At 39.3% G+C, this 22,161-nt stretch overlaps 1 protein-coding gene across 3 annotated transcripts in view; it reads left to right on the forward strand.

Moving 5' to 3' along the window:
* Positions 1-22,161, forward strand: part of ift122 (intraflagellar transport 122 homolog (Chlamydomonas)) — a 221,434-nt gene that overhangs the window by 177,473 nt on the left and 21,800 nt on the right. For all 3 annotated transcript variants that reach the window (XM_073072604.1, XM_073072605.1, XM_073072606.1), the window contains 3 exons: positions 8,032-8,132; positions 10,418-10,583; positions 16,847-16,958. In XM_073072604.1, coding sequence (XP_072928705.1) covers positions 8,032-8,132; positions 10,418-10,583; positions 16,847-16,958 — 379 coding nt within the window. The remainder of the gene's footprint in view (positions 1-8,031; positions 8,133-10,417; positions 10,584-16,846; positions 16,959-22,161) is intronic.

The raw sequence follows: 22,161 nt of genomic DNA on the forward strand, positions 1-22,161 counted from the left end.
ACTCATCCAGGTCATTTACAAAAATCACAAAGAGTAAGGGTCCCAGAACAGATCCCTGAGGCACTCCACTGGTGACCGACCTCCATGCAGAATATGACCCCTCTACAACCACACTTTGCCTTCTGTGGGCAAGCCAGTTCTGGATCCACAAAGCAGTGTCCCCTTGGATCCCATGCCTCCTTACTTTCTCAATAATCTTTCATGGCATACCTTATCAAATGCCTTGCTGAATCCATATACACTACATCTACTGTCCTTCCTTCATCAATGTGTTTAGTCACATCCTCAACAAATTCAATCAGGCTCGTAAGGCAGGACCTGCCCTTGACAAAGTCATGCTGACTACTCCTAATCGTATTATACCTCTCCAAATGTTCATAAGTCCTGCCTCTCAGGATCTTCTCCATCAACTTACCAACGACTGAGGTAAGACTCACTGGTCTGCAATATCCTGAGCTATCTCTACTCCCTTTCTTGAATAAAGGAACAACATTCACAACCCTCCAACCCTCTGGAACCTCTCCCGTCCCCATTGATGATGCAAGGATCATCGCCAGAGGCTCAGCAATCTCCTCCCTTGCTTTCCAAAAGCTCCTGCATATCTTTCTTAATATCTACATGCTCAAGCTTGTCTGCTGAAAGTCATCGCTACAATCACCAAGATTCTTTTTCATAGTGAATACTGAAGTAAAGTATTCATTAAGTACTTCTGCTACTTCCTCCGGTTCCATACACACTTTCCCACTGTCACACTTGATAGGTCCTATTCTTTCTTGTCTTATCCTCTTGCTCTTCACGTACTTGTAGAATGCCTTGGGGTTTTCCTTAATCCTGCCTGCCAAGGCCTTCTCATGGCCCCTTCTGGCTCTCCTAATTTCCTTCTTAAGCTCCTTCAATTAGCCATATAATCTTCTAGATCTCTAATATTATCTAGCTTTCTAAACCTTTTGTAAGCTTTTCATTTCTTCTTGACTAGATTTATTACAGCCTTTATACACCACGGTTCCTGTACTCTACCATAACTTCCCTGTCTCATTCGAACGTACCTACACAAATCTCCACACAAATATCCCCTGAATATGTGTTGTGTTTCTTCTGTACTTTTCCCTGAGAACATCTGATTCCAGTTTAAACCTCCAATTGCCTGCCTGATAGCCTCATAATTTCCCTTACTCCAATTAAACACTTTTCTAACTTGTCTGTTCCTATCTCTCTCCAATGCTATGGTAAAGGAGATAGAATTATGATCAGAATTATCACTGTCTCCAAAATGCTCTCCCACTGAGAGATCTGACACCTGACCACATTCATTTCCCAATACCAAATCAAGTACAGCCTCTCCTCTTGTAGGCTTATCTACATATTATGTCAAGAAACCTTCTTGAACACACCTAACAAACTCCACCCCATCTAAACCCTTTGCTTGCATTTTGCCAAAATCTGTGTAAATTCCTCTATCCATGTAATCTAGATGTTTTATGGATGTTGCTGCTTTACCTGTCTCAGCCACTTACTCTGACATATGCATACCACCTTCTATGGTTAGAAGTATTTCCTCAAGCCCCTTTTAAATATTTCACCTCTCTGCCCCTTATTTTTAAATTCCCCTTCCCTGGGTAAGAGACCATGTGCATGTACCCTTTTTATACCCGTCTTGATTTTATACAATCTCCTGTGCTCCAAGGAATAAAGTCCTAATCTGCCAAACCGCTCCCTCTAATTCAGGTCCTGGAGTCCAGCTGACATTCTGACGAATCTCCTCTGCCCTCTCAACAGCACAATATTTTTTCCAATACTGTGTGACCAGAACTGCCTACAGTACTCCCAAGTGCAGTCTCGCCACTGTTTAGTAAAGTTTTAGCATAATTTTCTAACTTGTTTATTTTGTGCCATAACCCACAAAAGCAAGCAAAGCCTTCTTCACCATCCTATCGTTCCTATCACTAAACTGATAGGCTGGCAAATGAGGCATGTGGCATGTTTGCCTTCATTGGTTAGAACATTGAGAATAAAAATCAGGAAGGCATGTTGTAGCTGTATAAAACTTTTTGATTAGGTCACATTTGGAATATTGTGTGCAGATCTGGTTTGCCATGTTACAAGAAGGATATGAAGGCTTTGGAGAGGAATCAGAAAGTATTACCTGTAAAGTGAGGCTAGACATACTTGGATTGTTTGCTCTGGAGATTGGGAGGCTGTGGGGCAACCTGATAGAAATGTAACCCTCTCATATACAAATTTGGCTCATTAGATAACTCTACTAACAGGCACGTGACTCAGCGGTGAGAAGGCCACCTTTCATAAACAATATATATTTAGGGTCGATATGATTTGGGAATCTTCCGAACAGGAAAGTTAAGATAATTCCAATTAAGCAACATTGATTGTAGCGAATGTTGTGTAAATACTGCCCCATGCAATTTTATCATTCGCCTGAAAAATAATGATCATGCACCAACATAAAATTACAAAGGAAATATATTTATCAAATTTTCAACTTGAACAAATGTTACAGAAGAAGAAATGAAAAATAAATGTTAAACCATTACAGTTAAACCAGTTCAATGTGCACATAAACATTGGAACTCGGGTTCTGAAGTTATCAAGTGTAATGCTTTACTTCCACGCTAAACCCACGTTCTGCATGAAGGACACCAGCAACAGTTCAAACTTCCCTCAGAGACCATCTCAAATGAAATGGCTAACTCAGTATTTGCACTTACTTTTTGAACCATTCGTCTGCACAAAACACTACTTGCATTAGGGTCTCCCCTTTGGGTGGGAACCCCTGAACACCTTCCACTTGTGCTCCACTCTATAGCTCTTGTCAAAAGACCTCAAACCAGACTACTGTAATTCAGAAATCTCATTCACCCAGCTCTATAGAATCTTCTCTTGTACCCCACTAGGCAGAACTTTACAACATGTACCCAGATAGTCCTGGTTGGCTGATACAGCATTCCTAAGTTGGGCAACATGGCTCCTTATCTTTAGCCGAAGCCAAACACTCTTACTAGCAGGACATGTTGCTTTTACAGAAAACTGCTAAAACAAAAATACCTCACAACCAAGCAATAGAAAACTTAACCAGGACATTACAGAAATTTATAAAATAATGAAAGGCATGGATTGGGTAAATGCTCTTTTTCCTCCAGGATGGAAGTGTCAAATGCTAGAAGGCATGGCTTTGTGAGAGGGGAATTGTTTAAAGGAGGTTTGTGAGGCAAATTAAATGCATTTATTTTAATGCTAGGAGCATTGTAAGAAAGGTGGATGAGCTTAGAGCATGGATTGATACCTGGAAATATGATGTTATAGCCATTTGTGAAACATGATTGCAGGAGGGGTGTGATTGGCAACTAAATATTCCTGGATTTCGTTGCTTCAGATGTGATAGAATCGGAGGGGCAAGAGGGGGAGGTGTTGCATTGCTTGTCAGAGAAAATATTACAGCGGTGCTATGGCAAGATAGGTTAGACGGCTCATCCAGGGAGGCTATTTGGGTGGAATTGAGGAATGGGAAAGGTGTAGTAACACTTATAGGGGTGTATTATAGACCACCTAATGGGGAACGAGAATTGGATGAGCAAATTTGTAGATAGTAGATACTTGTACTAAGCACAAGGTTGTGATTGTGGGAGATTTTAATTTTCCACACATAGACTGGGAAGCCCATACTGTAAAAGGGCTGAATGGTTTGGAGTTAGTAAATGTGTGCAGGATAGTTTTTTGCAGCAATACATAGAGGTACCAACTAGAGAAGGGGCAGTGTTGGATCTCCTGTTAGGGAATGAGATAGGTCAGGTGACGGATGTATGTGTTGGGCAGCACTGGGTCCAGTGATCACAGTGCCATTAGTTTCAATATAATTATGGAGAAGGATAGGACTGGACCCAGGGTTGAGATTTTTGATTGGAGAAATGCTAACTTTAAGGAGATGCAAAAGGATTTTGAAGAAGTGTATTGGGACAATTTGTTTTATGAGAAGAATGGAATAGAGAAATGGAGGTCATTTAAAGGTGAAAATTTGAGGGTACAGAATCTTTATGTTCCTGTTAGGTTGAAAGGAAAGGTTAAAAGTTTGAGAGAGCCATGGTTTTCAAGGGATATTGGAAACTTGGTTCAGAAAAAGAGAGATATCTACAATAAATATAGGCAGCATGGAGTAAATGCGGTGCTCGAAGAATATAAAGAATGTAAAAAGAATCTTAAAGAAAGAAATTAGAAAAGCTAAAAGAAAATACGAGATTGCTTTGGCAAGTAAGGTGAAAATAAATCCAAAGGGTTTCTACAGTTTTAGGGGAGAGCCAGTGGATGTGGTATATTTAGATTTTCAAAAGGCTTTTGACAAGGTCCCACACAGGAGATTAGTGTGCAAACTTAAGGCACACGGTATTGGGGGTATGGTATTGATGTGGATAGAGAATTGGTTGGCAGACAGGAAGCAAAGAGTGGGAGTAAACGGGACCTTTTCAGAATGGCAGGCAGTGACTAGTGGGGTACCGCAAGGTTCAGTGCTGGGACCCCAGTTATTTACAATATATATTAATGATTTAGACGAGGGAATTAAATGCAGCATCTCCAAGTTTGCAGATGACACGAAGCTGGGCGGTAGTGGTAGCTGTGAGGAGGATGCTAAGAGGATGCAGGGTGACTTGGATAGGTTAGGTGAGTGGGCAAATTCACGGCAGATGCAATTTAATGTGGATAAATGTGAGGTTATTCACTTCGGTTGCAAGAACAGGAAAACAGATTATTATCTGAACGGTGGCCAATTAGGAAAAGGGGAGATGCAACGAGACCTGGGTGTCATTGTACACCAGTCATTGAAGGTGGGCATGCAGGTACAGCAGGCGGTGAAAAAGGTAAATGATATGTTGGCATTCATAGCAAAAGGATTTGAGTACAGGAGCAGGGAGGTTCTACTGCAGTTGTACAAGGCCTTGGTGAGACCGCACCTAGAATATTGTGTGCAGTTTTGGTCCCCTAATCTGAGGAAAGACATTCTTGCCATAGAGGGAGTAAGGATAAAGTTAAGTTTAGTCACAGTTTGAGGATAAAAGGGAAGCCTTTTAGGACCGAGATGAGGAAAAACTTCTTCACACAGAGCGTGGTGAATCTGTGGAATTCTCTGCCACAGGAAACAGTTGAGGCCGGTTCATTGGCTATATTTAAGAGGAAGTTAGATATGGCCCTTGTGGCTAAAGGGATCAGGGGGTATGGAGAGAAAGCAGGTACAGGGTTCTGAGTTGGATGATCAGCCATGATCATACTGAATGGCAGTACAGGCTTGAAGGGCCAAATGGCCTACTCCTGCACCTATTTTCTATGTTTCTATTAATAGCAAAAGAATAGTGAGGGATAAAATTGTTCCCTTCAAGAATCAGAGTGGACAGCTGTGTGTGGAGCCAAAAGAGATGGGGGAGATTCTGAACAATTTCTTTTCTTCGGTATTCACTAAGGAGAAAGATATTGAGTTGTGTAAGGTAAGGGAAACAAGTAGGGAAGGATTGGAAACTATGATGATTAAAGAAGAGGACGTCCTGGGGCTTTTAAGGAATAGAAAAGTGGATAAGTCTCCGGATCCTGACAGGATATTCCCTAGGACCTTCAGGGAAGTTAGTGTAGAAATAGCAGGGGCTCTGACAGAAATATTTCAAATTTCATTAGAAACGGGGATGGTGCCGGAGGATTGGCATATTGCTCATTATGTTCCATTATTTAAAAAGGGTTTTAAGAGTAAACCTACCAGTTATAGGCCTGTAAGTTTGATGTCTGTGGTGGGTAAATTAATGGAAAGTATTCTTAAAGATGGTATATATAATTATCTGGATAGACAGGGTCTGATTAGAAACAGTCAACATGGATTTGTGCGTGGAAGGTCATGTTTGACAAATCTTACTGAATTTTTTGAAGAGGTTACTAGGAAAGTTGATGAGGGTAAAGCAGTGGATGTTGTCTATATGGACTTCAGTAAGGCCTTTGACAAGGTTTCGCACGAAAGGTTCAATCATTAGGTATTAATATTGAAGTCGTAAAATGGATTCAACAGTGGCTGGATGGGAGATGCCAGAGAGTAGTGGTGGGTAACTGTTTGTCAGGTTGGAGGCTGGTGACTAGTGGTGTGCCTCAGGGATCTGTACTGTGTCCAATGTTGTTTGTCGTATACGTTAATGATCTGGATGATGGGGTGGTAAATTGGATTAGTAAGTTTGCAGATGATACCAAGATAGGTGGTGGTGTGGATAATGAAGTAGATTTTCAAAGCTTGCAGAGAGATTTAGGCCAGTTAGAAGAGTGGTCTGAACGATGGCAGATGGAGTTTAATGCTGATAAGGGTAAGGTGCTACATTTTGGTAGGAATAATCAAAATAGGACATACATGGTAAATGGTAGGGCATTGAGGAATGCAGTAGAACAGAGTGATCTAGGAACAGTGGTGCATAGTTCCCTGAAGGTGGAATCTCATGTGGATAGGGTGGTGAAGAAAGCTTTTGGTATGCTGGCCTTTATAAATCAGAGCACTGAGTATAGGAGTTGGGATGCAATGTTAAAATTGAACAAGGCATTGGTGAGGCCAAATTTGGAGCATTCTGTACAGTTCTGGTCACCGAATTATAGGAACGATGTCAACAAAATAGAGAGAGTACGGAGGAGATTTACTAGAATGTTACCTGGGTTTCAGCACCTAAGTTACAGAGAAAGGTTGAACAAGTTAGGTGTTTATTCTTTGGAGATAGAGGGTTGAGGGGGGACTTAATAGAGGTATTTAAAATTATGAGGGGGATAGATAGAGTTGACATGGATAGGCTTTTTCCATTGAAAGTAGGGGAGATTCAAATAAGAGGACATGAGTTGAGAGTTAGGGGCAAAAGTTTAGGGGTAACATGAGGGGGAACGTCTTTACTCAGAGAGTGGTAGCTGTGTGGAACGAGCTTCCAGTAGAAGTGGTAGAGGCAGGTTTGTTATTGTCATTTAAAGTAAAATTGGATAGGTATATGGACAGGAAAGGAAAGGAGAGTTATGGGCTGTGTGCAGGTCGGCGGGACTAGATGAGAGTAAGCGTTCAGCACGGACTAGAAGGACCAAGATGGCCTGCTTCCATGCTGTAATTGTTATATGGTTAAGTTGGCAAGTTATTTTTACACAGAGAATAGTAGTTGCCAGGCATGGTGGTGGAAACATACAATAGTAACATTTAGAGGTAGTTAGACAAATAGGGAATGGAGGGATATGGACCATATGCAGGTGGTAGGGATAGTTAGATTGGCATTGCAATCAACATTCAAGTTATCATTATAACAGTTATTCAAGTTCTAATTTGAAATTATTTCTTATTCATGCTTATTGCTTATTTGCTTTCTTAGATGAAAAAGAGTTCTGTTTGAAGTAGTGGCACTTATGTCTTAGACAGTAAGTAAACAATAAGCACAAATAAACCTGGACTCAGTGCTCTTTAAGGCTTCTTTGTTGCATATGTTACTAGAATGTTACCTGGGTTTCAGCACCTAAGTTACAGAGAATGGTTGAACAAGTTAGGTCTTTATTCTTTGGAGGTTGAGGGGGGACTTAATAGAGGTATTTAAAATTATGAGGGGGATAGATAGAGTTGACGTGGATAGGCTTTTTCCATTGAGAGTAGGGGAGATTCAAACAAGAGGACATGAGTTGAGAGTTAGGGGGCAAAAGTTTAAGGGTAACGTATCATAATTGTACTTATAATCACTCACCAGAGTTTGAAAGGATAAATCAGTTATTTGCTTACAGCACCATAAAGGTATTCAACCTATTCTGTTTCTTTCTGGGAGGAATGAAGTATGTGCAACATATCCTTCAAATTAATTCTAAGCTAAATTTGATAGCACATTAAATGTACATCATTGATTTTAAAGCTTACTTTATTGTGGTGCAATTTACAATAATTCTGGTTTACTCTTTCACTTCTAAATGGCTATATAATGGAAGGAGAGAATATGTAGCAACAGTGAATTAGAAAGTAACTCTGAAGTTATCATTTTATTTTTGTTGCAGGATGAACCTTTCAGTTCCCATTTACCTGAAGCACTTTTCAACATTGCTCGGTTTTTATTACACAACCTTACTAAAGAAACTCCCTTGGGCATCTCCAAGGTGTATCCTTTTATCATCTGAAACATTTCCTGCAACAATAGCTTATGATAGATTGGTTACATTTATATTTGCTGCTGCTGTAATCAATGCAAGAATGATGATAAAGGTGAAACTAACATGATTTATTTGCCATTTAGTTAATTGTCTATATTATCTGTGTAATCTATACTCCAGACTTCTTGCAGTATTCTATCTGACTTAAACTTTACATTTTTGAACCCTTTATGTTTCTCTACATGAGTGAGAATTGAAAAAGGAACTTTGCGGGCTTTCAGTGTTTTTCCTGGAGCCCACTCAAATCACAATTTATTAGCAAGGGCAAATAAAAATAAGGCATGGACACGCAGAGTGGTCATTATGTGAGTGGACTAGTGGGGAGGCTTTGGCTCATCAGACTTTGGCAAGAACAGGCTGAGACAAAGTAAGTATCTGGTAAGTTCCTTTTACTTCATTCTTCGTCTGTTATTGCATAGTTAGAGCAGGGAGAATGGCTCCTGGGGCTGTATTGTGTTCTTTGTGTGAGGAGTGGGAATACTGTGAGACCTCCAGCCTCCGAGATAACCACATCTGCACCAGGTGCACTGAGCAGCACGGCTTCAGAGGACACGTTAAGGAACTGGAACTACAGCTCAATGACTTCTAGCTCATACAGGAAACTGAGGAGGTGATAGATTGGAGCTATAGGGAAATAGTCACAACTAAGTTGCAAGATGCAGAAACCTTTGTGTCTGTCAGGAGAGGGAAAGGAAATGGCCAACCAGTACAGAGTACCCCTGTGGCTGATCCCCTTAATAATAAGAGTACCATTTTGGATACTGTTCGGTGGGTATTGACCCTACTAGAGGAAAGCCACATTGATCAGGTCTCTGGCACTGTGGCTCAGAATGGAAGGGGGGAGAAGAGGATTATAATAATGATTAGGGTTCCATAATTAGAGGAGTAGACACGAGATAGAGCCACTCGAATGGAATGTTGCCTCCCAGGTTCCAGGGTCAGGGATGTATTGGATCAGGTCCACAGCATTCTAAAGGGGGAGAGTGAGCAGCCAGAAGTCTTGGTACATATTGACACCAATGACACGAGTAGGAAAAGAGGAGAGGTCCTGAAAAGAGAATTTAGAGAGTTAGGTAGAAAGCATGAAGAAACTGCCCCTGATGTCTTGTTAAATTTCTGGCCTCTTAAACCAGTCACTGTTTTTTTCAGCACCTTCACCCTGAGGGAAGGACTATTACCTGTATATGACCTCATATACTTCTATCAGGTCACCACTCAATCTTCTACGTTCCAGAGAATTCTAGTCTATGCAGCCTCTGCTTGTCTGTGCAACGTCCTATAACCCGGATTATGGGTACTCCAAGTCAATCATTTACTCCAACCTGATTTATAACAAAGCTTTTAGAAACAATAATCAGGAAGGATATTAATGGGTACTTGGAGATGTTTGAGTTGATGAAGGAGAAGCAGCGTACTGTTGTTAAAAACAAATAAAATTTAGACTAAAATTGAATTTTTAGATGAATTGATGTGGAGAGCATGCTTCCTGCAGTGAGGGAGTCTAACACCAGAAGGCACAGCATCAGAATTGAAGGATGTCCATGTGGAACAGAGATGAGGAAAAATTCTTTAACCAGAGGGTGGTAAATCATTGTGGAATTCATAGGCTGTACAGATCAAGTCACTGGGTATATTTAAGGCTATGGAGAAAAAGCAGAAGAATGGGGTTGAGAAGGATAATAACTCAGTCATGATGGAATGGTGGAGTAGACTCAATAGGCCAAATTGCCTAAGTTCTGGTCCTATGTCTTGTGGTCTATTTTATTCCAGTGTAAAGCATAGAACAAGTCTTCAAATAGATATGGACAACTGAGAGAATTTGGCATAGACATAATTGATACATAATAATTCAGGGAAGTCAGATGTGTAGCTGAACACAATTTTATTTATGCACAACATTCTGTCATATGCAGATCTACAGCAATTGTTGACATTCACTGATGAAGGGCAGGATTACAGGCTGATTTTTGCCATGTAAATTAATTAGTGCATTCTGGTCATGATACCCAAGTCAGCACTGATGAGAAATCTGATTTGTGTGCCAGTCCAGGTGGTATCTTCACAAGTCTGTTCAATCAACCTCACCCTTACAGATGGAAATGATATTAGTAATTAGAAATCAGGATGTCATGTTAAATGTGAGAGCAGCAAATATTTAATATTGGACTGTGTACTTTCATGTACAATGAACAGAAAAATGGCTGTGCACCTTTTATTCCTTAACTATTACAAGTAATACTTTATTTGCTCTTGCCAAGCAAAGTAAAGCCCTGGGTGCATACAAATTGGCTCGGCATGCTTACGACAAATTGCAGGGCCTGCAGATCCCTGTCAGATTCCAGGAGTCTATTGACCTGGGCAGTTTGACAATTCGATCCAAGCCATTCCATGATAGTGAGGTGAGGTACTCTATCAGAATGTATAGTTTTTTTCCTATATTATCATGTATTGCATTGAACTGCTGCTGCTATGTTAATAAATTTCACAACACATGCTGGTAATAGTAAGTCTGATGATTGTTTCTGAGACTACAGCTATAATCTCCATAGTGTGACGCTGTTAGAGCTCAGGGCATCAGAGTTTGAGTTAAATACCAGCATCATCTGTAAAGGGTTTGTTTGTCCTCACCATGAACACATGGGTTTCTTCTGGGTGCTGCAGTTTCCTCCCACAGTCTAAAGACCATAAGACTGTAAGACATAGGAACAGAATTAAACCATTCAGCCCATCAAGTCTGCTCTGGCATTTCTTCATGGCTGATCCCAGATCCCATTCAACCCTTTATACCTGCCCTCTCATCCTTGATAACACGTCCAATCGGGAAGCTATCAATTTCCGCTTTGAATATATAGACTTGGCCTCCACCATAGTCTGTGGCAGAGCATTGCACAGATTCACCACTCTTTGACTAAAAAAAATTCTTTACATCTGTTCTACAGGCTTGCCCCACAATTTTGAGACTGTGCCCTCTAGTTTTGGATACCCCCACCAGAGGAAACATCCTCTCCACATCCACCTTATCTAGTCCTTTCAACATTCAGCAGGTTTCAATGAGACCCTCACACATTCTTCTAAATTCCAGTGAGTACAGGCCCAAAGCTGCAAAACGCTCCTCATGTGTTAACCCCTTAATTCCTGGAATCATCCTCGTGAACCTCCTCAGGACTCTCTCAAATGACAATGCATTCTTTCTGAGATAAGGAGCCCAAAACTTGACAATACTCTAAGTGTGGACTGACTAGCTGTCTTATAAAGCTTCAGCATTATCCCCTTGTTTTTATATTCTAATCCCCTTGAAATACATGTCAACATTGCATTTGCCCTCTTTACCATGGACTTGACCTATGAATTAACCTTCTGGGAGCCTTGCACAAAGTGTCTTTGCACCTCTGATGTTTGAATTTTCTTCCCACTTAGATAATAGTCTGCACTATTGTTCCTTTTACCAAAATGCACTATTGTACATTTCCCAACACTGTATTCCCTCTGCCACTTTTTTGCCCATTCTTCCAATTTGTCTAAGTCCTGCTGCAATCTCATTGCTTCCTCAGCACTACTACCAATCTGCAAACATTGCCACAAAGCCATCAATTCCACTATCTAAATCATAAGCAAACAATGTGAAAAGCAGAGGTCCCAATACTGATCCCTGAGGAACACCCCTAGTCATGGCAACCAACCAGAAAAGGCTCCTTTATTCCTACTCACTGCCTCCTGCCTGTCAGCCATTCAACAACCCATGCAATATACTTCCTATAACACCATAGGATTTTATCTTGGATTATAGGATTTTAAGATGTACTGGTTAGCAGGTTAATTGGTCATTGTAAATTGTCCTTTGTCAAGACCTTGGCCTCACTACCTCCTTGTGCAATTGGATCCTCTATTTACTCACTTGCAGACCCCAGTCAGTTCAGATTGGCTACAACATCGACTCCACAATCCACGACAGCACAGGTGCACCACAAGGCTGTGTGCATAGTCCCCTGCTCTGCTCCCTTTACACTTATGACAGTGTGGCTCAGCACAGCTCCCGTGCCATATTCAAGATGCTGACGATACCACTGTCATAGGTTGAATCAAAGGTGGTGAGGAAGCAGCATGCAGACACGAAAATGAAAATCTGGCTGACATGAGCCAGTCCTCATTGGAGGATCAGAGGTGGAGAGGGTCAGCAACTTTAAATCCCTCAGTGTAATTATTTCATTGGACCTGTCCTGGGCCCAGCAAGTAAGTGCAATTACAGAGAAAGCACAGCAGTGTCTCTACTTCCTTAGGAGTTGCAAAGACTCGGCATGACTTCTAAAACTTTGGCAACCTTCTCTAAATGTCGGCTGGAGAGTATGTTGACTGGCTCCATCAGAGCATGGTATGGAAACATCAATGCCCTTGAACAGAAAATCCTACAAAAGATAGTAGATAAGGCCCAGTCCATCACAGGTAAAGCTCTACCCACCTTTGAGCACATTTACACGGAACATTGTTGCAGAAGGCAGCATCTGTCATCTGGGAACCCCACAACCAAGGTCATGTTCTAAGAATGTAAGAAATAGGAGCAGAAGTAGGCCATACAGCCCATCGAGCCTGCCCCGCCATTCAATAAGATCATGGCTGATCTGTCCGTAAACTCAGCTCCATCTACCTGCCTTTTCCCTATAACCCTTAATTCCCCTACTATGTAAAAATCTATCAAATTGTATCTTAAATATATTTAGTGAAGAAGCCTCAACCGCTTCCCTGGGCAGAGAATTCCACAGATTCACCACTGTCTGGTAGAAACAGTTTCTCCTCATCTCCATCCTAAATCTTCTCCCCTGAATCTTGAATCTCCCCTAGTTCTAGTCTCACTTACTAATGGAAACAACTTTCCTACTTCTATCTTATCTATCCCTTTCAAAATTTTGTATGTTTCTATAAGATCCCCTCTCATTCTTCTGAATTCCAGAGAGTATAGTCCCAGGTGATTCAATCTCTCCTCATAGGTTAACCCCTTCATCCCTGGAATCATCCTGGTGAACCTCCTCTGCACTTCCTCCAAAGCCAGTATATCCTTCCTTAAGTATGGAGACCAGAACTGCACACAGTACTCCAGGTGCAGCCTCACCAGTACCCTGTATAGTTGCAGCATGACCTTCCTGCTCTTGAATTCAGTCCCTCTAGCAACGAAGGCCAACGTTCCATTTGCCTTCTTAATAACCTGTTGTACCTGCAAGTCAACTTTTTGCGATTCATGAACAAGCACTCCCAAGTCCCTCTGCACAGCAGTATGCTGCAGTCTTTCACCATTTAAATAATAATCTGCTCTTCTATTATTCCTTCCAAAGTGGATGATCTCACATTACCAACGTTGTATTCCATCTGCCAGACCTTGGCCCACTCACTTAACCTATCTATATTCCTCTGCAGACTCTCCACATCCTCTGTACAATTTGCTTTTCCACTCAGTTTAGTGTCATCAGCAAATTTTGCTACACTACACTCAGTCCCCTCTTCCAAATCATCAATTTAAATTGTAAACAGCTGCGGGCCCAGCACCAACCCCTGTGGCACCCCACTCACCACGGACTACCAACCGGAGAAACACTCATTTATATCAACTCTCTGCCTTCTTTTGGTTAACCAGTCCACTATCCATGCCAATACACTTCTGCAAATCTATACATCCGTTCTCTTCTAGCTTTTGCCATCAGGAAGAAAGTATAGGAGGTTCAGGACTCACACCACCAGGTTCAGGAGCTGTTATTATCACTCAGCCATCAAGCTCTTGAACCAAAGAGGATAACTTCACTCAAATTATTTGCCCCATCATTGAAATGTTCCTACAACCTATAGTTTCACTTTCAAGGACTCTTGATCTCATGTTCTCAATTGTTCTCAAATGTTTATTACTTATTTATTTACTGTTATTATTTCTTGGGTTTTTTTGTATTTGCACAGTTTATTGTGTTTTTGCACATTGATTTTATGCACAGTTGGTGCGGTCTTTCATTGACTCTGTTACCATTATTGGATTTATTGAGTATGAATGCAAGTAAATGGATCTCATGGTTGTATATGGTGACATACTTTTACTTTGATCATTACTTTGAAGTTGAACTTTGATTAGGCTAGGGTTAAATCAGTACTTTTCTGGCAGTGCAACTGGAAGGACCAGAAGGGGCTATTCCACACTGTATCTCTAATTAAATGGTAGAGCTATTTCAAAGGACCATGTGACTTACTCATGCTCTTAATTGGTATATTTTGTATATACTGTATATTTGATTTTTAGAAATAACCTTGTTTTGGGTGTACAAGTATTGTACTATTCAAGTTTCAAAACTTGAAATGACTCACCACTTAATATAACAGTTATAGAAAATCTGGTGAAATGGGAAACCCATAGAAGATGAAATTTTAATCAGTGGACACATTTTGAATTCTATTTTACCAAGTTAAATTAAATGAAGCAATAAACTAAAAGATGTAATCTTTAAAGGGGTGCACAAGCCTTTGGAGGTAATAGTTGAGAAGGCTGTTTAAAAAATCTCGATCTTTGATTTTATAAAAAGTTGCATGCATTACAAAAGCCCATAATTGTCAAAATCTTAGTGTAGAAGTTGTTAATAAGAATATATGAAGGAGGATCAATCTGGCAAAATAGGCTATGGCTTATATATGTGGTCAATGTGTTTAAAACTTGAGTGAGCTTTGATTAAATACTTGAGGATAAATGCTTGTTTCAGAGGATTGATAAACACAGATTAATGGAGGTTGGCAGTAGAATCCAAGACATTGTGAATAGTAGTTCATCATCATTCAAGATGTTGTGGTGACTGTAGATTTAATAGCTATTTTGCAGAAAAAGAATTGATAATAGTTTAATTTTAAAAATTTTGGTAGTTAGTGGAGTTCACTTTGGGCACTCCATTTCCTCTTACTACAAAGATGTGTGGTGTTAGCTGCTGTAAATTATCCTTAGTATGAATGTTACAACCTGGGAGAAGTTAATGGGATTGAGGAGAGAGTATAACGGGATTATTGTAAACAGATGCTTGATAATTGGTGTGGATTCAGTGAGTAGAAGCTCCTGCCCTTTAACTATGTCCATAAAGAAAGAGCAGATGAGTAAAACTAACAGAGGCATCTAGGCCCAAAGACCTTTGTACTGTATTATATCTGACTCGATGAAGCATTTTCCTGTAATGCTGTGATATATTAAATAGAGGCATTGCAAATACATAAATTATTTTTTTTTTAAATAATTCAATAAGCAAATGGTAACAATGATAACCATGTGGTGTGTTATAACCTTGGTGTGGTTAAATTTGGTATTCCCACTCCATTAGCTAAGATGTATCTATGTTGAGAGCTTGGATCAGTGTTAGAAGTCTTAGCAAAAGATGTAGAATCAGTAAACTCATCCTGCAGATAAACTTCATTTGGTCAGTAAATGATGAATTTGAAATCCTTAAAGGAAATGTAAAAGATCTGTTGAGACATAGAAGTCCAAATTTAAAACACCAATCAGAAATTATTAGTAGAATACTGAAATTTTAAAAACTGTCTCCAAACGCTTCAACTCTGAACAAATATTAGGTTTTTTTTACAAGTCCTTTGTCAAAATATCCTTTTGACATGTTCTGCTTTTATCAGGGAACACAGTTTTCTTTATTGGGATAGGCACATTCCTTAGCCTAGTTATGTTAATTCTTAATGGGCGAATGTTCCTTTTGCTGTACATAGTTTGTAACAGGAAAAAAAGGGCTGGAAGCTTATCTCCCCATCTGCCCAAGTTGAGAAATGTCGAAAGCTAAAAGTGGAGCTGTGTGTTTTTTCTTCTTTTCCATTCTTTTCTAGACAGGGCAGAAGGGTTTCCTTTCTTGACCCTTCTAATTTCTGAGGTCTAATTTTTGCATCTTCATATTCATGTTCTTTTTTTTTGTTGCTCTTGAAGCAAATGTCCTGGATAAAATCCAAGCTGCCATTGTAAAGGTGGTACAATAAAGGTGAATGAGTTCCATGGGGAAAAAAAACTGCACAAGTCTTAGTTATGGGGTGAGGTTGGGTAAATTGGCCTTGCTTTCTTTGGAATGGAGGTGGCCCAGGAGTGACTTGATAGAGATATTTAAGATTGCTAGAGGTATAGATAAGGTAAGTAGCCAATATCATTTTCCAGTAGTAGGTTTATCAAAAACAAGGGCATATGTTTAGGGTGAGATGAAGGAGTTTTAAAGGGGAACTGAAAGGCAAGTTTTTTTCCTAAACAAATTGGTTAATATCTGAGACACCCTGGAGTCAGGTGTAATGACAATGTTGAAAAAGCATTTAGAGAGACAGTAAAGTAGACAAGGTACAATTCTAATACAGGCAAGTGGGACTAATGTTTGTTTGGAATGAACACGGTGGGTCAGAGGGCCTTTTCCTATGCTGGACAACTCTGACTCGTGTTCTTATTGACAAATGAATTGAAGATGAAATAGTGGGTTAGGTAAGCCAAAGAGTTTTTGCTTAAAATTGTTGTTCATTAATAGTGAGTGGAAATAATTGCCAAATGGGTAATTTGTCTTTTAAGACTTTTGCCCAGCATTAACACTGCTATTTTTTATTGTGTTTACTGAAGTTTCTTACATTTTTGTGTTACTTAGATATTTTGTGTAATATCTGCTTTATTTCTGCACAGGACATTGTGCCTATGTGTTATAGATGTTCAACAAACAACCCACTCCTCAACAATCAGGGAAATGTCTGCATCAACTGCAGGCAGCCTTTTGTGTTCTCTGCTTCCTCCTATGGTGAGTTTAAATTTGAGTACTGACTGTGGTCGGCTTAGCTTATATTTAGTGTTTTGCAGGTGATGTTCTTTTGTTTGCTGTTCAGATTTAAAAATTTGAACTAAAGCTGTAAATAGAAAATGCTAGAAAAACTCAGGTCAAGCAAGATCTATGGAAAGAGAAAGAGTTAACAATTTTATTATGTCACAAACCCAAAATATTGATTGTTTCATTTCCACAGATGCTGCCTGAACTGGTGAGACTTATAGCATTTTTTGTTTTTCTCTTGAGATTTCCAACATCTATGGTTTTTATTTTAAAAGTTGTAACTAGGTCCTCTTACTAAGTTGAGTCACAACAGAGGGTGTCTACATTAATGAAATCTAGAATGGTGGCAGAAACTGAACACATCAAGCAAAACTTTCAGAAATTGAAGGAAATGCTTAGCGGACCAGAGCTAATTTTCTGGTCAACAAACTGTCATCATAACTATGAAATCTTAGATGTAAGCTTGTTTTCTGATACAGGGAATAGAGGAAAAGGGTGAGAAGAAGTATGGTAGATTGCAGAAGAGAATAAATAACAAAATTGATTAGAATAGAAAATAAATGAGGAAGAAAATGAGAAGAGAAGGAAAGAAGATCAGCTTCTACACTTCACACTAGTTTTATATAAAAAATTTAAAACAGCAGAAAATTCTACAAATGCTTTATATAAGACTGTTAGAATATAATATGTTAACGAAAGAAACAGGAACAAATATCAGCCTCCTGAAACCCCTCTGCCTATAAAAAAAGATCTGTAAGAGAGCTTTTCAACAAAGAAATTCCTCTTCACCTCACCCGAAGCAATGATCCCTAGTTTTAGATACCCACAATAGGAGAAACACCCTCTCATCTTTTACGCTGTCAGTTCCCCCCCCCCCGAATCTGTAAACCTTTGCAATAAGATAACCTTTCATATTTTTATAAACTCTACTCTGTATAACTCCTACTGCTCAACCTACATCAATCGCTTCAATCCAAACATATTCTTCCTTAAATTTGGAAACCAAAAGTGTCTTGGGTACACCATATGTTGTCTCACCAATACCTTTTCAAAGAGCATCAAAATTTCCTTAATTTTGTACTTCCTACCCTTTGCAATATTCCATTCGCCTTCCTAATTAAATGTTGCATACTAATTTTGGGTTTTGCATCCCTCATGCTATTGTACTGCAACTGCCCACTCTCTTAACCCATGATTTCTTTTGCAGGCTCATTGAATCCTCCTTACAACTTGCCAACCCTCTACTTTTTCTACCATCAATAAACTTAGAACAATATACTATGTCTCTTCATGTCATTATAGTTGAGGCCCCAACACTAGTTGCGGACTGACAATACAAAAGTGACACATTTACCCAAAAAACAAACAAAGGAAAACCTGCAGATGCTGGAAATGCTATTTGGTTAGTTTAATTACTCTCCTTTCCATGCGAATATCTTGTATCCTAAATTCCGTGCCTTCTTACCTTACTTAGTAATGTTTAGTTGAACTCAAAGTAGAACTGAACCCCATGCACATTAACTTGTAATGATGTAAGCAATCTCGTTCTGAAAGTGCCAGAATTTTGTAGTTGGCAGAGGCCAGGATAATCTTAATAGTGGCAGTATTAGTTTAATCAAATATAACGTGTCTGCATTCTAGAAGTAGTGGTGTGTGTCCAGCATACACTTCTCTAGACAGCACAGTGCAAATGCAGGGCTGCAGAATTTATTTGGTTTTGTTTGTATATTTTGCCTGCCATCTGCCTGATGAAACAGTTGTTTAGCAAAGTATTCCATATTTAGAAGCTTCACTTTTCCCCTCTCCATTACCTGCATCATGCTACGTACACCTTTATATTCATAAGAGCCTGAAGATCAGTTCCTTGAGATTCTGCTGAATTTTCATTTTTAGTGATGGAACTGAGTGTACTTTGTACCTTTAACAGTTTACTTGATTTTGCAGAAGTTACCTTTATGGCAGAAGAACTTCTGCATGCAGAGTGCGTCTCATTTTCCAAAAGCCTCACTATTCTTTCTCCTCTCCAAGTTTATTCTTCCCATTTTACATTTGCTAAAAATCTATTTAAATGGTGGATGACATGAATCTAACAATTTTTGCAAAGGCCAGCCCTCCAAACTGGCTGGTGAATTGACCCCATCTTGGAATACATGCAGTCTCAGAATTCCCAATGGGAGATCCCTGGTAAATAATATATTAAAATATTAATAAGATCACTATTTTAATTTGCAACTTAACTTTTTAAAATAATTTAATTTTTCAGTAAAATTTTCCCAGAGCTTCAATGCTGATTCATTATGCGAGCAACACAGACATTTTCATTGCTTTTATTTCAAATCTTAGTTGCTCAGGATACTTCCTGAGCTGTTTTCTTCCTCAGGGTAGACAAGTGTAGTGAAGATATAATCTTATCTCACACATATTTACTCCATCACTAAGTAGTTAACAGGATCGTCACAGATTATGGTCTCAAATCCAGGTTACACTAACATTAGGTTTTCGCTTTTATGCTTAAACTATTTTTCCCTAACCCCAACATAAAAAAATTGAGTCTTAATGTTATCTGGAATGTCTACTGTATCTCAGGTTACTCACCTACAAGGCAAAATTGAAATAAAGTTCCACTCCAATGTGAGTATATGCTTGACATTTAATTCCAATTTTAGTTCCACATTCCAAGTTAAGGTAACTATTCAAATGGATGTATCTATGTATTTAATCTGAGGTTATTAACCACTACGGTTTTTAAGAAATAGACATTCAAGTAGGGAAGTAACAAATCTAATTTCTTACCATCAATTTTGTTTCCTTCATTTTCTGCAAAGTAAAAAATTGATTACATTTAAATTCTCATGGATTACATTTATGATCTTCTGTGTAGAAGAATATTTGAACAATACAAAGGTATTTTCTTTCAATTTAAAATCCTGCTGTCATTGTAATATTCGGTAAAATCAGATGCCTTTGTGCAATTCACTTTGTTTTTTTATACACGATGGATGAGATGTGAGTATTGGTGGAGGGTAAATCCTGTTAGTTGCCAGGATACAGTTATCTCCTAATAAGATAAGCAGATTGGTATTTTTATAGCAGATTTGCTTGACAATTTGTAAAGCATGAGTTACCAGTGATTGATGTTTATTGTGAATGTTTCAAGCAACTTATAACATTTTTAAACATACATAAATTGTTGTTTGGAAATAAAAAATATGCTTTATTTGTAATTATATTACATTATAATGTATGGATTGAAGTCATAGAGCAATACAGCATGAGAATAGGCACTTCAGCTGAATGAGTCCATGCTGACCATGCTCCCCATCCAACTAGCCCCAATTTCCTGTGTTCAGCCTAGATCCCTCTAAGCCCTATCAAAATGCTTCTTAAATTATACTATTGAACGTAGAACAGTACACCACAGGAACAGGCCCTTCTAATTAAATTAGTATCAAATAAGACCATAAAATATAGGAGCAGAAGTAGGCCATTCAGCCCATTGAGGAGTCTGCTCTACTATTCAATCATGAGCTGATCCAATTCTTCCAGTCATGCCCACTTCCCTGCTTTCACCCCATACCTTTTGATGTCCTGGCTAATCAAGAACCTATCTATCTCTGCCTTAAATACACTCAATAGCTTGGCTTCCACAGCCACTCGTGGCAACATATTCCAAAGATTTACCACCCTCTGACTAAAGTAATTTCTCTGCATCTCAGTTCTAAAAGGACACCCTTCAATCCTGAAATGGCCAACTAAACTTATCTCTTGTGTTATATCCTTCCATTTCCCTCATATTCACAGCCTATCTAAAAATCTCTTAAAAATTCCTCATACTGTATCCACCTCTGACCTCTCCAAGCAGTGCATTCCAGGCACCCATCATTCTGTGTTTTAAAAAAAGAAAACACTTGCCCCTCACATCTACTTTGAACTTACCCCCACACATCTTAAATGATTTGTCTTAAACCCTCTGATATTAAACATTTCAACCCTGGAAAAAGGTACCTCTTATAATCTTATAAATCTCTTATCAGGTCTCCCCTCAGTCTCCGCCACTCAAGAGGAAACAACCCACGTTTACCTAACCTCTCATTATAGCACATGCCCTCGAATCCAGAAAGCATCCTGATAAATCTCTTCTGCACTCTCTCCAAAGCCTCGACATACCTCCTATAATGGGGCAGCCAGAACTATATTCAATACTCCAGATGCAGCCTCACTAGAGTTTTATAAAACTGCAACAGAACCTCCTCAATTTTGAACTCAGTGCCTCAACTAATCAGAGCAAGCATTCCATAAGCTGCCTTAACCACATTATCAACCAGTGTAGCCACTTTCAGGGAGCTATGAACTTGGAACCCAAAGATCAACATTGGTCTTGCCCTTAACTATGTACTGTCTCCTTACATTTTCCCTACCAAACTGCAACACCTCACATTTATGTGGGTTAAATTTCATCTTCCATTTCTCCACCCATATCTGCAGCTGATCAATGTTCAGTTGTATTCTTTGCCAGTCTTCTACACTATCCACAACAGTACCAATTTTCATATTATCTGCAATATTACTAACCCACCCATCTCCATTTTCATCCAGGTCATATACATCACAAACAGCAGAAATGCCAGTACAGATCTGTGGAACACCACAAATCACAGTTTTTGAACTAGAATACGCCCCTTTAACCACTATCCTTTGTCTTCTATGGGCAAGTCAGTTTTGAATCCAAATGACCAATTCCCCATGGATTCCATGCATCTAAATCTTCTGGATGAGCCTCCCATGAGGGACTTAGTCAAACACCTGACTTGTGTTTGTTTCAACTCCTTCCTATGGCAGCTCACTCCATGTACCAGCCAACCTCTACATGAAAAATTTGCCTTTCAAGTCCTCCTTAAATCTTTCCCCTCTCTTCCTTAATCAATGCCCCTGAGTTTTTGACTCCTTAACCGTGGAGAAAAGACTGCTACCATCCACCTTATCTTTAAGGTCAAAACACATACTCCTACACCCCAACCTCTCTCAAATAACTCGGGCCTTCTAGTCCTGCTAAAATCCTTGTAAATCTTTACTGAACTCTTTCTAGTTTAACCATTTCTTTTTATAACAGGGTGACCAGTACTCCAAGCATAGCCTCAAATAACTTAGAAAAGTGGATTTCAATACAGAAAAATGA

Source organism: Hemitrygon akajei, chromosome 19, assembly GCF_048418815.1.
Source record: "Hemitrygon akajei chromosome 19, sHemAka1.3, whole genome shotgun sequence".
Lineage (NCBI taxonomy): Eukaryota > Metazoa > Chordata > Chondrichthyes > Myliobatiformes > Dasyatidae > Hemitrygon > Hemitrygon akajei.